This window comes from Lissotriton helveticus, chromosome 8 (assembly GCF_964261635.1).
Source record: "Lissotriton helveticus chromosome 8, aLisHel1.1, whole genome shotgun sequence".
NCBI lineage: Eukaryota > Metazoa > Chordata > Amphibia > Caudata > Salamandridae > Lissotriton > Lissotriton helveticus.
In genome coordinates this window covers 939295952-939314420 of record NC_136069.1, presented here as the reverse complement: position 1 = coordinate 939314420, position 18469 = coordinate 939295952, and the positions used below count along the sequence as shown (strand labels likewise).

At 41.3% G+C, this 18469-nt stretch overlaps 1 protein-coding gene across 3 annotated transcripts in view; it reads left to right on the top strand.

Annotated features, from left to right (window-relative positions):
• The window catches only part of ADGRG7 (adhesion G protein-coupled receptor G7), a 1657602-nt gene that overhangs the window by 1247885 nt on the left and 391248 nt on the right, over positions 1 to 18469 (top strand). For all 3 annotated transcript variants that reach the window (XM_078657782.1, XM_078657780.1, XM_078657781.1), the window contains exon 10: positions 16314 to 16466. In XM_078657782.1, coding sequence (XP_078513908.1) covers positions 16314 to 16466 — 153 coding nt within the window. The remainder of the gene's footprint in view (positions 1 to 16313; positions 16467 to 18469) is intronic.

Genomic DNA, 18469 nt, shown 5'->3' with positions numbered 1-18469 from the left:
GACCAACCAGCTGAAATTGCCAGAATTATAGAAAAATCCTATGAGGAACTAGGTAGAGATAGTTTAGGTGGAATACCAGTAAAACCCCAACTGATTGAAAGTCCTGAAAAATTATTTTTTTAAAATAATTCAACAACACAAAAAAAGAGCTGGGATGGAAACAAACAATCCAATCCTAAAGAAAAGAAATTCCAGTCCAGAGGAAGGTCTCCTCGGCGGAGAGAAAGATCTCCTGGCCAAGGACGCAAGTCTCCCCAAAGGGAGCCCTCTGGGAAAAAATACAACCTTAGAAATAGGGATAATATAAAGAAACCTGATAGATGTCAAGATATTGATACACGTCCCTCTCAATCTTTTCAGACTTCCTCGCAGAAATCGGAAAGAAGAGGACGATCAGAACACAGGGAAGAGCACGTCAAGTCCAAAGACAAGGAACCTGCTCATCTGAATAAGAAATTACAATTTCCAAAAAAAGAAGGTAGCCAGTATTAAAGTAATTAACAATGCCGAGAATACTGAGGACACAACTGAAAAACGGAGAATGGGCTCAGACAATGCTAGACAGCGCAGCAGAAGTGAGCATAGCTCGCAAAGTCCTTATGATTCATCTGGAGACAGTGGACACGAATGAATACATTCAGGTGGAAACTGCAGATACCAGAGTCCGCAAACCTCATAAAATATATGAAATAACATTGCGTATAGAGGGGGATAAGACTAGAAAAATAAGGGGACTATTTTGGGATAATCTCTCCGAGGGCTATGACATCCTTCTAGCTGAAAAAGACTGGCCACCAGAGTTTGTCAGGGATTGCCCTCATGGCGAAGAAATAATTATGCCTGCCTTCTCAAATCATATCCCAATTCATAAAAAAATACACACTTGCTAGAAAGTGGGCAGTAGCTCAAGCTCCTGCTTTATATAAAAATCATGTAGGATGGGATGAGGACTCTCCTCCTCACAAAATCCAGTTAAAATCACAACCTACTGCACAAAGGCAGTATCCAATCAAGCAAAAAGCTAAAAAACAGGTAAAAGAAATCCTGGACCAATTAGAATACCAGGGGGTGATTGAAACTTGCACCTCACAAATGAACAACCCTTTGTTTCCGGTCTCCAAACCAGACAATTCATATCGTCTAGTTTTGGATTACAGACACCTTAACTCATGTTGCAAAACTTTTGCAGTGCAAAACTCGCATAGTGCTGCACTAATGAATAACATAGTGCGCAAAAAATACAAAACAACATTAGACATCTCTAATGGATTCTTTTGTCAAAATATAGCACCAGAGAGCAGATATTTGTCCGCGTTCTCAATAAATGGCGCTCAAAAACAATTCTGTCGGTTACCCCAGGGGTACAAGAACAGCCCAGGATTATTCTCAGCGAGAGTAACAGAGTTACTACAAACATATGATGACGAAACAATATCTTATGTCGACGACATATACCTAACAGATGATGACTTGGATACTCACTTGAAGAGAGTGAACACCATAATACTTGGGTTCGCAGCAGAGGGTTACAAATTCAACTTTAAAAAATCAAGAATTGCCCATCTAACAGTCCTGTTCTTAGGATATGAATTATCAAGTGAAGGCAAAAGCCTGGCTGACAATTTCCTAGAGAAATGTGCCGTACTCCAAGCACCTAGAACACTAAAAAACTTACAGTCAATTCTAGGCTTCCTAAATTTCGGAAGAACATACATTGCAAATTACGCAGAAAGGGTCAAACCCCTTTATGATCTAATAAAACCAGATTTTAAAAGAACCAATTGGACTCAAATACATACAGAAATTCTGAGATCCTTACAAACAGACATGTTAATTAAAACAAAATTAGAAACACGTGATAACACACGCAATCTTGTGATTCGAGTTATCCCAGGAAGATGCGGATTCACATACCTGACCTCTAATGAGGGAGAAAAGGTACCAATTGCATTCAAATCACACTTGTACACAGAAGCTGAAAAGAAGCTCAGCATTAAAGAAAACATTGTTCATGCAGTTCAAACCGCAATAGCTAGAGAAAAAGATAAAGCTGACGGTAGACGTATCACAGTCAGAACAGCAGAATCAGCCTTTGAGGCATTAACAACACCGTGTAATTTACCAACAACAGCATTGAATCCGGAATGGATACAATGGGTGAATTCAATTACTACGGACAGAGTAAAATACTACTTTGATCCAGAACTAAAGGAATTAAAAAATCTAGAATATGAAAGAACATTCCCTCTGACAACCGACATTCTACCATTACGACAGTACGCCTGTATAATCTATACAGACGGTCATGCTCAACCATCAGGGTGGGGAGAACAAGCATATAACCCCACATGTGGAATCACAAAAGAAGTGTGGCACGGAGGGAAACTGAGACCTCTGTTAATAAAAACACACTCAGTAGAAACGAATTCAGAAAAAGAAACTGAAATAATAGCATTAAAAATGGCGCTAGATAATGCAGATCGCGAATTCCCTACACTTATAGTGTCCGATTCTTATTACTGCGTCAAATCATATAACAACGATTTGCAGAAATGGATTCAAAACGGTTACAAAGATGACACAGGTGCAACAATACAGCAAAAAAAATAGTTCTTTTACAGAAAGAACTACCAAAGACTCACGTGATACACTCACTGAGTCATCAGCGTGATGGCGTTCACGTTGCAGGGAATTCATTGGCTGAGACAGCCACAACGGTAGCAACTGGATCGGCTTCCGTAGTTAGGAAAAAGCGTGCAGTAAAATATATTGACGGTGAAACAGTGCTGGCGGTGAAAACGTCATCAAAAGGCGACTGCTCAGTGCTACCGATCAACTATCCACTCAATTATACATACATAATCGATGCAAACTCCGTCCCTTTTGCTCGAATCCCTGGAGTGGGGGATAGAGTAATTCCAAACACGGACAGGAGAGGCTTGTTAATAGCGGACGCACATATGGGTGAGGGTCTTAGACACCTCAAACTAAAAGATTCACTGGAAGAATTACAATCAGTGTACTGGTGGCCAGGCATGAGCCTGCATCATCACATCTTTGTAAAGAACTGCCCAGACTGCAATAGAGATCGCAGTGGCGAGAGAAACGGTATACTACCATGTCGTTTCACTCCAGAAAGGATCAACAGTAAAAAGCAAAGCGTCCGATTAACATATACAGGCTAGTTTCCACTTATAATGCAGATTCCCCCAACACTCGGCTGACGTCTGAACTGTTATAAAAAGATTTGCGAGTCTATAATGGCATATACGCTAGAAGCATGCTACGTTAGGCAAAAAAAAAATTCCAACGTGTTTTTTTTTGCGTATGGAAAAACAAGGTCAAATGAGCATAGCATGGCGGGACTCTTCTCACTTCCTACCTGACGGAACGGGATGGTGTAAAGAAAAAACCAAAGACATAAAGCAATCTATAACAGCGAAGGTATTAGGTTCGGGAGCTGGGTGGGTCAAACATCTAATAAGTGTCCAACGTAGTCTAAACAACCTGCCAAGAAATTCTCTGAAGGGATTCAGTCCGTACGAATTATTGTTTGGAACTAGGATGTTGGTCTTAGATCTTGACAGTCAGACTTCAGTGGTGAAGGAAAAAAGCTTTGATATCAAAGATCGTTTGGCTATTTTACAGGACTTAAACGAAACAAGAAAAGACCTGAGCAACATAAAGTTGAAACAACAGCCAACAACCACTGAAGAAACACCACCTGTCCCAGCAAGACCTGTCTGGATTCCAAAAGTCGGGGATCTAGTCAGAGAAAAGATCGCCGTAAAGAAGGAATTTGGGCCTTCTTACAGAAAAGCAGTTCCTGTCTTATCTATCAACGGAACAAGATCAGTAATACTACCGCCCCTTGCTGGTAAAAAGGAGAACAGAGTTGTATCAATCGACCTGGTAAAACCACAATCATGTGGCCGATAACAAACAGTAGGCCAAGTGGACTCCCGATAAGTAGTAGAACACCAAGGTTTGCTACAAATACAGAGGTCCAATCTAAGAGGCTAATCACATTCGAAACGCCTACAGAACAACATCAAGGACTATGCAACAATGCATTGGAACTCAGACCTCTAAAAACCCAAATAAAAACATTTAGTAGAGACACACCAACCTACAATGAAGTAACAAACGAATATGCAAGAAACAGTAATCCTGAAGCAATTGGAACAATTGACAGAACGGCATCCGGCTACTTCATAAACTTCGATGATTCCTCTGAAGACCTCGGTGAATCAAAGACACAGCCATCAACAAAAACTTTTAAAGATAAAGCCAAGGAACTTTTGAAACAACTGAAAGAAACCTATCTGATTTCTCCATGGATTGAATTTTGGGTGGCCTTTGGTGCATTTATCCTCATACTTTGGCTCATCATGATACTATGCTTGGGACGCTTCATTGAGGGAAAATATGCTAAAATGGACACAGCAAGCCAGAAAATCAACTTGATCCTCAAGCCACACATGTCTTCACATGTCGAGAAAAGAGAACTTTCTTCAGTCAACTTCACAGCCAATCCTATACCGGGTGGGGTAGCATGGGACAACACTGACTATGAAATTTATGGTCCGATTGAAATCCTGAAGTATCCACACCAAATCAAGATCTCGTTGAGTGACTTTGTAAAACCAAGCTCATTTGCTGATGATTGGGACTTTGAAAGTATAAATGAAATGATGTCTGACCTAGTGATGTCTGCTAAATTTACCAAACATGATTATTTGCAGGGTTCGTCTAATTATGATAGTAAGTACTGTTACAACCACTATGGTAACCATTTTTTACATAAATCGGCACAACCTAGAAATGTTTTAAATTATAATCAATGGGAACATTGTGCAACCCCTCCAAAAGGTAGCTCAAGAACTTTTTATGACAAATATTCATATTTTTCAGGGTTCAACACATGTAATGCTGAAACATTTTATTTCAAATTGTCAAATAAGACAGGTACAAAGACCATGCTTACAAGTACTAAATTGATATATTCAGACTCATTTTTTGAACAAATGAATACATTTGGTTTTGATTATTGGGACAAAAATGTTGAAGTAAAAAGTATTTGGGGTACAAAAGAATGGCAAGTACAAGGTATAGAATCATTATTTAGAGCCTGCATGATCCCAGAACAAATTATATTTTTGAATGACACTGTTCAACAAACTACCTGCCTTGGCCTAGCCAAAATTAAAGACTTAAATAAACCGTCTATTCCTAAGCCGACTATAAACAGCAATAGCTCTACAGATGAAGAGATAGACGTAAACTATGTATTAAACCAAAACAGAACACATCCTGATTGGAAAGAATGGTTGATCTGGCCCACAGATACTAATAACTGTCAAGACAGATTCCTGAACAAAATGCAGGGGTTAAAATTGAACAGGCCAGACCCTAGATATTCCCAAAGACAACACCCAGGGATCATTACCACCTACAGTGTGGGCAAACTATGCCTCCAATGGCTACAAACTTCCACACTGACAGAAATTAAGCAACACCTAACTTTACTTACTGATGGTGCTGACTTGCGTGATTTCATTATGGGACCACGCAAACAGCGTCAAAAACGCTTCATAGCAGCCTCCATATATGCAGCTTACAATGAGGCCTGGAAGATAACTCAAATTGAGACAGCAGAAAGTATACGGGAAATTGACCGTATTCATTTGGAAAAATCACTTTCTGTAGTGGACAATGGGTTAATGACTCTGTCCTCCGGAATCTTTTCATTGGACAGCATTGTGTCTTCAGCAATCGACATAATATCGCAAGACTTACTGTTATTACAACACGGTCAGTCTCAATTGCGCTCTATTATACAGCTTGGCTGGACGTTACAAAATCTGCGTTCAGGCTATGTGCCTTGGCGTTTAATTAACACAACGTCACTATTCAATATCTTTAACCTTACTGATATACGAATCAGTATGGCACAGAAGGGTGCTGATTATACAATCCTGAGCATTGAGAAACTCGAGAGATTACCATTGACAATGTCAGAACGACCTGTCATCGAATGGATAATACATGGGATAATTAATATTCCAATATCTACTTTCAGGTTTCAATACTGCCAAAAATATATACAGGCTGGCATGTACGAAAAATTGGGAAAAGGGTACATTAAGTCAACATGGAACTTGCCCTATTCACATGCATGTGTCAGTAATAAAGGACAGAAAGTGTTTCTTAGTGGCAATAATTGTGCAATGTCACTAAGCGGTACACTTCTGTGTAATGGAATTAGTTTGCATGGAGCCTGTGAAGGGAACTCAAACAACCTTTCATGTCACCAGCTAGGCGCACCTGCAACAGAGATAGAACCATTCTTTAAAAGACTCTATAATGGGAGTTACATTCTAATTGTGGATCGCAGATGTTGTAGTCTTCTGCCCGGGATTCCTTATCTCATAACTACGACTGCGAAGGTCATGTGCTGTGGACGCTTATTGTTCCCCAGCTCCTTTCCAGACAGGGAGGCAAGGGCATGGCCTAACTTGAAAATTACTTCTATACGAATAGATACTTTAAGCAGAATGAAAACAGTGCTTCTTCAGACGCCGACCAGGCTAACGTCATCAAAAGAAACGTATGATCTCCTAGTCGCAAGGACGACTGCAGAGATTCACTCATTACTATCAACCAATTCCCCCATACATTTCACGGAAATCCTGAATGAAATCTTAAATATTTCTGATACCAGTGGAGTCTCAAATGTATTTAAGACAGTATTTTCAATGGCATTAACACCATTCAAAGCCATACTGGGTATTTTTCCATTCGATTTTTGGCGGACTTCCCCTCATTTTAGGACTTGTTGCAGGAATCCTATTCTTGGTCCTTATATTTCGTTATGGCAAACCATGTCACAGACATAACTCCTGCGACAAGGGAAGAAACAATCCGAGCCATTGGATACCGGGACCGGATATCAAAAATCCTGGGACTTTCCCGGCTTAGAGACCTAAACATGACTTGGTTTCTTTCATTTCGACCAATGTGGCATTGATGTGTTTTACCTGTATTAAGGTGCTTGCTGTGCGGAGAAGAATGCGTGTTGGACACCTGTCTGACGCTATAATCAGATGCGCCAATGGATGCAGAAACATTGTTGGGTCCAGTTACGACTCATGCTTTGTGCTGCCCTCAACGGCTGCCAATCCTGATGACGGCATTCGTGGAGACTTCACCGCTACGATTGAGGGGTAGTGAAGTTCAAGATGAAAGCAGCATCGATCAGGTACGACCTTCTGTCAGCAATAATAATCAAAACGTCAATGAAGACAATCATGCACACGAATGCATGGTTACATCTTTTCCCGAGTTAGTGGAACTTTCACAGGAAGCTGTTGACAGCTTTTTCGACAGTCTCAATGATATGATGTTCTCACCAGAACAAAAATAGCAACTTTGAGCAAGCTAACACATGGCGTTCCCAACACTCTGAATTTGACCTTCTACTTTAAAGATAAAGTAGTATGAACAATTTTCCCTCCAGTTCACGGACAGCAAATTTTTCAGCAGCCCCAGAATATTTTTACGATTTTTCGGGACACTTATCTTCTGCTTAAAGTAAAAAATATTCTTAAAGAACTAAATTTCTATTTTTTAGAAACTTTATAGACATTAGCTGCCCGCTGGTATGTTCATAATTATTCTTATTTTGTGATGAAGTGGTCTCGAACCTTTTTTCTGTATTAAGAGCCATTTCATGTGTAATTCTCATATTCGAATTAGTAATAATGTATACATATGCGTGTTTACTTTTGCATTATGCTATAGCTTGAGTGCATATAGTACATGTGACTATTTTTTCGGTATATTACATGATTTCGAAATACATTTTATGTATTTTGGGGTGGTAAGGTATACACGATGCTCTACAGTATGTTTTACTATGCCTAGATTCGTAAATATGGCCATAGTTAGCGTGGAGTGGGTGTGATGTATTCCTATAGGTTCTGTATCGATCCCCCTATTCCTGACCCTGTTCTGGTTAACAAGTTAACTAGCAGCCATCCCATGATGCAGAAACCGTTATCTGATTAAGCCACACTACGGCACAGGAACGCGTTATCTGATTAGGTCATAACGCTTGCCATCTAATTAAGCAAGCAATATTCCTCCAGCCCCTGATAAGGCATACGGAGTTCTCAAAACAAATCAAACCTATGACAACCTGGGAAAAACCCTGCGGCCATTGTTTTGATTTCACCGAGAACTTCAGCAAAAGAATGTGCTAACGACCAGTTCGTATGACATCCTTATTGACGTATCTATGTCCATCCTTACGTCAATCTCGGCACCTTAAAGGTATAAATATTACCGACATTGCCTTAAGCAAACACACGTGGTGGTGACGAGATCGGAGCCGCCAGACTTGCCGAAGCGAAGAGCAGATCAGACCCCGCTGGCGCAGCCCCGCCTTCCTGACGCGCTGAGAACGAGACGCTGCTTTCTCCTGCCGAGAAATCCAGCTCCGGCGCTTCCAAGCAGCCCTTGCAGGCAGCCTGGAATATCGAGACCAAAGACGAGAGATACCATCCCTCAACCATCCTAGATCTCAGGTACAGAACTGAATAACCCCTTGTAGAGAATTCTTGAGTCAGTCACTTGGCAAAACAAACTTAACTTAAAACTGCTAACTTTCTATCCCCGCCCACGTATTAGGCTTAGGTCAGGTACACTGGGGTAGGCGTAGTTAGAAGCACCAGTTGAGTACGATTAGTCAAATGTATATATGTATGTATCTATTTTATCCATTTTAAACCACTATATGGCTTAGAAACCATATAGATGTTTTTAGAGTATTATTTTATACTTCTGCTTTTATTATATGCACTTTACTTAACCATAAGTATTGCGATAATATCGATCCATTTCTCTTGTATGAGAAAAGAGACTGATCAATAAATAACATCCTTTATTGAACACGCCCGTCTCTTCCTTTTCTCTACAATCTGGTGAGACTAAGAATGCACGTACTGACTGAGTAAAATAAGTTGTCTTTTGTTTTCACACGACTCTAGAGATACACTCTTGATTAGGGGAGAGCAAAGTTGTCATGTTCTATGGTTGTCAGAAACTAAATCCCTTCTTGTCTATCCAGGGAGGTTCAACTCCTCCTTGCCTATTCGAGAAAGTTTCTAGTGAACTCTGAGCTAGCTGGCAAACCCAAAACTTTAAGTCTAATATCGACAATAGAAGACCTAGTTAACGTCTGGTCTAGTCCTATACTATTGAAGGTATTATTCCAATGCGCAGAGCCTATTGGGATAATAGGAACTACACTACACCTCTATTATTATAGAGGCTGTTGCCCCGGCTAACATAAGTCTACTATGTACTAAGAGTCATCCACGTTTGGATCGTAGAAACCAGCACATATAAATTCGGAACCCAAACATCTAAGAGTGACCATGACCCATCTGCCTGAACTATCAGTTTTAGATGAAAGCATCTCAACTCCTGACCCTTTCCTGGTTATTATTGCGACTCCCTTAGTATATTCTGACTGATCTGAGGCAGCATAGCTCCCTATCCATCTTTGTTTTAAATATAGCCCCTGAATCTCAATCGCCTTTAGTTGGGTCTCTTGTATAATGATTACATGGGCTTTGGATTCTTCCAAATACCTCATTACCAGTCTCTGTCGATTTTTAGATCTTAGGCCATTTACATTCTAAGTTACGAATCGTAAATTGCTATCCATCCCGGCCGTTTGTCTTAAGGTACACCAGTTTACCAGGACCCGAGGATTTCTGATTCTCTATTTTAAAAAAGGACCATGATGATAAGTAAAATGATGACTGATTTTTTTATTTTCTCCCACTGCTCCCCACCCTGAGCCCATCCCTTTACTTCCCCCATAGGAACCCTCCCATAACTATCAGGCATAAAGCATGTTGGAACCGCCAGAGGAAGAGGCCTGCCTCGTAGAAACCCGATAGTTAAACCTAGCCACCCTCTCGTCCCACCCCCATCTCCACCTAATGTATGTGACTATAAATCTATGTATTATTCTTTATTAATTTTATATTTTATATGTGCATGTATTTTTTTTTTACATTACTTTAACTCATCCTTGAACTAATTTGAAAGGCACATTCTCTTAGGAACCCCCACCTTTCCCTATACTGTCTATCAGCCTGTTTGAATGATTGTTATTTCATAGATTAACTTGCTGCTTTCTTGGGTATTCTCATGTCTTGGTATCTTTTGCCACGATATCCTGAACTCTTTTCATAGTTGTATGATTTGATTCCAGTAGCCTTTATTTGTATTTACTAGATTGAAATGACACTACCGTTTAATAGTGAGATTGACACGGAAAGCCATATACATTTGTGTAAATAGTATAAAAAACATATAAACATTGAAGGAGAGATCAGTGGGTAACACCAAGTTAACCTCTCCTAACAGGGAGCAGAGGGTAATTTTTATGCTATTGGTGACAATTGCTTAGGCACCCTTCAAGTAAACTATTTTGTCTCCACATCTGATCAGCAAGGACAGATTAAGAAATCATCTCCGCCTTCACAAAGCTCTGAAGGCAGCGACTATCGTTTGAGCACTCTACATAACTACCAAATAAATTAAGAAATACCACAGAAATTCAAAGTCTGACATCAATCACATCATCTTGTAGAACTTAAATCATAGAAATGAACAGTTTTTGGGCTTTGGTGGCAAACAAGTCAGTTTTGCCAATGCAAGGATAGTGCGTTTTTTATATCTTTAACTGCCTAATCTTTATTCGGCGTGAAAGGGTCTGGGCCCATTTATTCAGGATTTCCCTGATGATGAACACTCAATGGTCCTTTTTGCAGCATGAAAGTCTAAAGGGGAACAAGAAAATTCCACAAATTTAATGTACAGTGTAAACAGTATGCCAACACAATAATCCAGGTTGACACCCAAATGAAGGTTAGTCAAAATCTATTACAAATTCAAAAATAGGTGGACATACATGAATCTCAACATAAGGGCATAAAAATACAGAGGAAACAGCAGGAATCCAAATCTGTAGAAAAAAAATCACTCTATAGGGCAAGAAAAGGCCAACAAGCTATATAATTACTACATTGGTAATCAGAAAGCAAAACTTGAGATTTCCCGGCAACAGTAGTTTGTTGGAGAAAAGCTTTTCGTCCTATCTAACCCTACTCTTACTCTAAAGTGGCATCCCTATTTTAGAATTTAGATCAAAGGTTAAGAAAATGTGTCAGTGGTCAGAGCCTTCCTTAGAAGTCACTCCACCATCAAATGGGTCAAGCAGCATAATCCACTAACAGGAAAAAAACAATTTAGCACGCAGTTACTTGTTATCTTAAAGGCAAAAATTGAATGGTCTGCTTATTCCTCGCTACAAAGCCTCATATACCAAATCTCATTTAACAGATGTCCAATAATGCTTTTCTCAAACGTTTTCCACAATAGCCTCAACGACGGATTTTTTCCATGACATTGGTTGCTTCCATGGCCTTCTCCATGTACACTCCTTTGCAACAGTTCGTCCTTGGTCCCCTCTCCTTCCCCCATGTGAACACACCTCCTTCCACATAATGTTCGCCAGACTATGCCAACTGTAGCTTCTTCATACCTGAACTATCTAATGAAACAATGACCTTACTCGTCACTAACTAAGCGTTTGCCCACCTGCTGTGTAAAGCACGAAAGGATGTAACATTTCTACGAAACTCACATTGGAATCTGAGCATCAATTCTGAAACATAAACATCCAATAAATGTGTTCTAAAATCAGGCCTACAACATAAGCTAAAATAATAAATGCATCATGTTAGTTATGATTCTCGGTCAGTATTTTCAATAGGTACCTTTACTAAACTACATTAATTAGATTATTCAAACTACATCACTAGCATAATAAACATTCAAAATTAATTTAAGGTGTCAGATTGCCACATCACTAATAAACCCTATGTAAATATGTTACACCATTTATATGTAATAACAAACAGGTACATGCATCAAAATCAGAAATAACGATTCCTAAATTGCGAATATTAAGTAATCACAATGTAGAAATCGCTATCCGTAATGCATGATCCCATCCATGCAAATTTACCGATTTGCTAAAAAATCACAAATGTGAATAGCGATTTGCCCAAAGAGACTTGCAAATTCCCAAAAACACCATTTTCAATTTCACTTTTTGCGAAATCGCAAATAGCAATGTCGCAAATAGCGAAATCGCAAATTGCGTGTCGCATTGGAAGCATGCTGATAACATCACAACCAGGAAGTCATCCAGCCCATGCTTCATTCAGTGCCCAGAGAAAGTGAGAGGAGGAAGCAGTGTGCTGGAGCTGAGCTGAACATCACCCAAGCCTGCTTGCTGTAACTTCGTGTGCACCAGAATGGAAAAGCCAACATCAGGGGAGAGTGCCACGCCCAGAAAGAGGAAACTGACATTTAGTGAAAGAGAACTTGAAAACCTCATTGAGGAGGTGTCCAAGAGCCATGACAAGCTCTTTGGAAAACTTTCACTCAAAGTACCAGAGGCAGAAAAACGCAGGATATGGCTGCGCATAAAGAGCAAGGTAAATGCTGTGGGTGTGTCAGACCGCGGCATAGATGACCTCAGAAATAAGTGGTATGACCTGTGTAGCCGTGCCAAGGAGCGTATCGCAGAAAGGCTGAAGGAGGCAAGAAGCACAGGAGGGGGCCCATCTACAGAACCTGAAAACACGGCCCTGGAGGACCTGGTGGAGGCGATAATTCAACCTGAGGCAGTGGTAGGAGTGACCCAGCTGGACACATCCGGCGTGGCTAGTACCACACAAGGTAAGATGCATGCAACCATACATCCCTAAGTACTGTCCAATTGTGCACATACCCCCATGCCAACTCCAGTGTACAGGTCAGACTCTAGTCCACATTTCCCCTCATACACCCAATGCATTCTGGGAGTTGTAGGCATGTCAGATAAGTGGGTATTCCAGCACAACAATGGCAAGTAAAACACACTGACACTGCATGGCAGTCAGTGATTGCAATCAGTGATTTAAGTGCGCCAAGTATGCTTAATGTAACACTACATAAAGATTAACACAAATTAACATTGCACTGTTTCACATCACAGATGCAGCTGAGGTAGACTCGGAGGACAGTGAGTGCCTACACATCTCTGAGACTCCTGCTGAGACTGATGTGGAGATTCCAGTTGCCACAGCAAGCACACACCCCGCAGCCACCAAACGCAGGGCTCAAGTCCCTTTACTGCAGCCCATGGAATCGGAGCTGGCACCTGCACCCAGTCCAGCGACCAGCTAGCCTCGTTCATCACAACACCTACACCACAGGCACAGGTCCAACGAGGACGGAGGCGCAGTTCAAGGGCCGGCATTGCTGCTCAGGAAGACAAGGCTCCAAATGTATTTGGGGGTGTTGAGTCCCAGATGTTGCGTGTGCAGCACCTGCAAGCAAGACACATGGGTACATGTCAGCTACAAATTTCGAAATTGACACCGAAATCAGTCTCATGACAGACAGTGCGCGTGAACTAACTACATCAGTCGTGGAGGGGAATAGGCAGACCAACTCATGCCTGAAGTAGCTCACCAGGGCGATGCTTACGGGCCAAAGTACAAAGAGGAGAAGGCATCGCCAGGGCATGTTTCGCATGGCCGCCTACACAAGATCCTACAACAAGCTCTGCAACACCACTGCGCTGCTGGCACGGAGCTCCGTGGCCATGCAAATTGATATGGGCCATTTTTGTGGGGAAGTGACCACTGCCGCGGAACAGATCTGTTTGTGGCAGAAACTTAAAAGGGGAGGAGGGGAGTGAGGAGGCATCCAGTCTTAGCAGCCTGTTGGTGCCAGTGACCACTGCCAGGAGGCGCAGTTCATGCAGCATGACACCTTCAGTTGCACATCAGGGTGATGTAGCCAATGCAGGAGAAAGGCGTTTGGGTGTGCGTGGCAGAAAGGGCTAGCCAGACATGTCCACCTTTGTTTAGCCATGGTGGGGTAACCATTTTAGAGATTGATATCCAGGGCGTGGAACTGTTCATTGTCCATTATTCTACTATGCAATCACAGTTCTATTTAGCAATAGTCTCTGTGTAGCTATACATTACTACATGGGCTCATGTTAATAAAAGAAATTCTGTTCGACATTTAGATGGCAGGTCTCATTATTACCTACCTCAGAAAAATTGTTGTGTGATGTCTGCACGTCTCCTTTTCCCTTCTGCTGAGTTTTCGCCATGCGCTTGTCGGAGTTGTGCAGGTGGTTGGTTGTCCTCCTCAGACTCACTGTCGGGCACATCAATGTGTATACCTCTTCTGATGGCAATGTTGTGCAACATGGCACATGCAGCCACGGTCCGCCAGCAGGTCGCTGGACGGTACTGCAACGCTCCACCAGTTTTGTGTAGAATGCGAAAGCTGCTTTTCAGTAGTCCAAACATGCATTCAATCACATTCCGTGTGCTGATTTGTGCTGCATTGTACCTCTGCTCATGTGGTGTGGCTGGGTTGAGGTATGGCGCCAATATGTAGTTACCCACGGTGTATGCGCTGTCACCTACAGGGTGGAAAGCAAAAGGTTAGCCACAGTTATGCATTGACATTCATTAGCTTTATTTAGGGAATGCGTATATGTGTGAACCAAGTAGATGTCCTTCGCCAAATTCACTCCTGAGCAGACGCGCGTGGATGCCACTGTGACGGAATATATACGAGTCATGGGTGCTTCCAGGGAATTGCGCCACAATGTCAGTTATTATATGTTTTGCATTGCACACTACTTGCACATTGATTGAGTGCTAAGATTTCCTGTTCCTGAAGATGTATTTATTCACTGCTGGGGGACAGATAGGAACATGCGTACAATATATGCAGCCGATCACATGAGGGAACTGTGCTACCTGGTAGAAGTCCAGTTTTGTCTTGTTCAAATCCTGTTGGGTTGTGGGGAAGATGATGTGGGTGTGGATTCTTGTCATCATGGCGTCAAGGAAGGTTTTTAAGAAACGTGAGAGGGAGCTTTGTGATACCCCTCCAGCTACAGCTACTACCCCCTGGAAACTGCCTGAGGCAAGTAGGTTCAGGCAACATTGGACCTGTACTTGTGTGGGGATAGCATGGGTCCTACGGATCTGGCGCTGCATTAGGGGTTCCAATTCTGCTATTACGTGTTGATGTTGGGCCAGGTTGGCAACAAGATAGAAGGTAAAGGATCATAAAGGTGGTGTATGGGGTATGATTGAAGGGTTAGAAGGTTGTTGATATATAAGTTCAGCCTGTACTTATCGTAGATTTCTTCTTCTGTTTGTCCCAGCAATGTGATGCACACTCAGAAAATCTGCTCTTGCATTCTCCTTCTGCGCTGGGCTGCTGCATGGATCCTCATCCTCCTCGCCATCACATAGAGTGCAGCTATTGTGAAAGGCTTCAGGGCCCTTCTGAGTCTGTTTAAATAGGTTTCTGAGTGGTTGCACCTGTGTGTTTTTTTCTTTACCACCTGATTGTGATTCCCCTTATTCTGCACTTGCAAAAATGCGATTTTCATGCAAATCGCTATTTGCGATTTTACCTGCATTGGATTGCGATTCTTTAATAGCTAATCGCTATTTGCGGGCGTGGGTGAGGTAATCGCTAATTAGGATTCGCACTATTGGTTCTCGCAAATTTTGCGATTCCTTATTTTTGCGCAAGAGGTTGTTTTTCGCTCTATGGGTTCCTGCATTGAAAAGGGTTGGATTGCGTTCGCAAAGAGCCTTTTTTTGTGATTCACAATTTTTGCGAGGCTTTTTTTTGGTTGATGCATGTGCCTGTAAAATTCTATAAATCATTTATTAAACTCACATTGAATCATGTTAATATCACAAAGGTACATTAATTAGTTCACATTTCTTCTACCATCTAATTTCATCAATAACACTAACTAATATGAGAGTGCATACTACAAGTGGTTATGTAGCACCCCTAACACATATCCCAAGTATTTCTGCTGTCTCGGCACAATTAATTAGGTACATGGAAAGTGAATTAACCCATCTAAAAACGACTCAATGCAACCTTCTGTGCAGTTAATAATAGGCATTTCTGGAGAATTAATACACCAAGTGAGCTTCTCTTTCTTTCATAAAAATCTCTCATCTCTCTTGTGCAGTCTGAAGGGAAAGGCCTTGTTCGAGATTTTCCACTCATATAAATTCTCCATGTTTGTGTCATACGTTTTATTTAAGGCCTGCTAAAATATATATTAATGTTTAAGAATTTTCCTCTGTAACTTCTAATAATCTCTTTATGTTTTCCAGGACAATTCACGTTTCTCCCTGCATGATTTTGCATGTGTATTTTGGAATTATAGCCAAGGAGACTGGGACACAAGAGGATGTGAAAAGGTTTCTGTTGATGACGGATTTTTGAGATGTATTTGCAATCACACAACAAATTTTGCAGTACTAATGGTAGGCTTTCCGCTCTTGAATATGATATATGTATTTATGTTATTTTACACTGCACCAGCAAACCACTCTCTTCTAGTCAAGATATTTAGCACTGCAAACTAAATTGCCTCTTTGTCCTTGTCCATCCAGTCATGACAAGAAAATGAATGACCATGACCAGGTGTGTTGTCGTTTTTATTCCTGCATGCCACAAGGCTCTGCTTCAGTTAGAGGTTGATAGACACCAAATGTGTTGTACCTAAGTAAGGGAAACACAACCTCTTTCTGTTTTGTCATTACACCCATCACATGTATTATAGGAACCACTGATATGAAGTGTTGATAGTTGTGATTAGCCTGATTTATCCTTACCACTTGTTTTAATCACGTTAACTGAAGAAAAACAATTTGCTATACATTTTAACTCATTTTCTTCAAATCATAAGGATTGGATTCCCCTGCCTTCGTGTTAACAAAGTGTGTCGTTTAATTATAGAATTGATTTTCCACATACATCTACCTCGTTAGCTGACTTCCTGCTCCAGAGAGCTCTTATTTGTTCTTTCAGAAGATTTTAATTCTAAACCACGTCACGTCTTGCCTGACTGAATAGATTGTCCAGAAACTATTTCAAAGGTTCCATTCATACACACAGGCGCACATGCCCTTTAATAATTACCAGTGTTGCAACCGCCTTATTTGCTTTCAATGAGACGTTGTTTAACTGTGCTCTTGATCAACTTACTCATATCTTTTCACTTACATTAGTAGATTATGGCAACCAATTTTTTGTCTTGAAATTTAATGGGTGAGCTACTTTAAAAAAAAAAAACTTTTTATTAAGTTCAGAGCATAATAAAGTCACACAAATTAAAAACTTATTGCTGTTGGTTGGTACAAATTCCATTGACATTTTGCATGTCATCATTACATATAGTACAAGAACTATCTTAACTGATAATCCATATTTCCTGTTCCATCCCCATCCCTCTCAGTCTGAAATCTCATCTGTCTGTAACCTGGGTGGATCACAGATATATCCCCTAAATTTATTCCATGCTCCCTAGACTTTCCCCCATTTTTGGGGTCATCCTCGGCTAACATATGTTGCCTTCTCTGCCACCATGGCTCCATCCACGTCTTTGCACCAGTCCTTGAGCGTTGGTGAATTTCTTGAACCCCACAATCTAGCTATATTATGCTTGGTGAGCATTATCCCCAGTGTTGCCCAATCCTGCGCTGGATGGGTAATATCATTGGGTTCCCATATGTTTAATAAGCATCTTTTGGGTTCTGATACAACTGATACTTCCTCTGCTTGTGATATAGTTCTCAGTACTGCTACCCAGTATGGTACAATCTTTGGACATTGCCATATGGTGTGGTAGAACATGCCTTCCTCCCCACATTTCCTCAGGCAGAACGGATGTAGAGCAGTCCCTATTTTGTGGAGGGTTGATTCTGGTGTAGTACGTGTGATGTAGTATCTTGAGTTGCACTAATCTTAATCTTGAAGGTATTGCTACTTGGCGTGGGGACGACATGATGTTTGCCAATCTGTATCGTCGAGATCCCCCACGTCCAAGGACCATTTTTGTCTTAGTGCTTCCATTGGGTCAGGTAAGTTGTTAACTAGTTTACGGTAGGTGAGGGAGGTGGCCTTGTTGTGCATATAATCAGTCAATAACCTATCCTCTAGGGGAGAAACCTCCGGTACTGCGGTGCCGGGTGGTATAACTACCTGTAGTGCATGTCTGACCTGCATGTATCCGAATATTTCAGAGAGTGCCAGTTTGTATTGTTCCTTCAGGTGCTCGAATGTGGCCATCTCGCCCTTGATCCATAAGTCTCCCACCGTAGAGATGCCTATTGCGTCCCATTTATGGAACCCTTTGCTGACTCTGAGTCGCCCAAGCTGTTGTGTGTCCCAGAGTGGAGTGAGTTGGGTGATAACCCCCTGCCCGCCCAACTTGGTATATGCCGTGTACCTTGTACTGACTGTGTGTGCTGTTGGTCCAATTAGT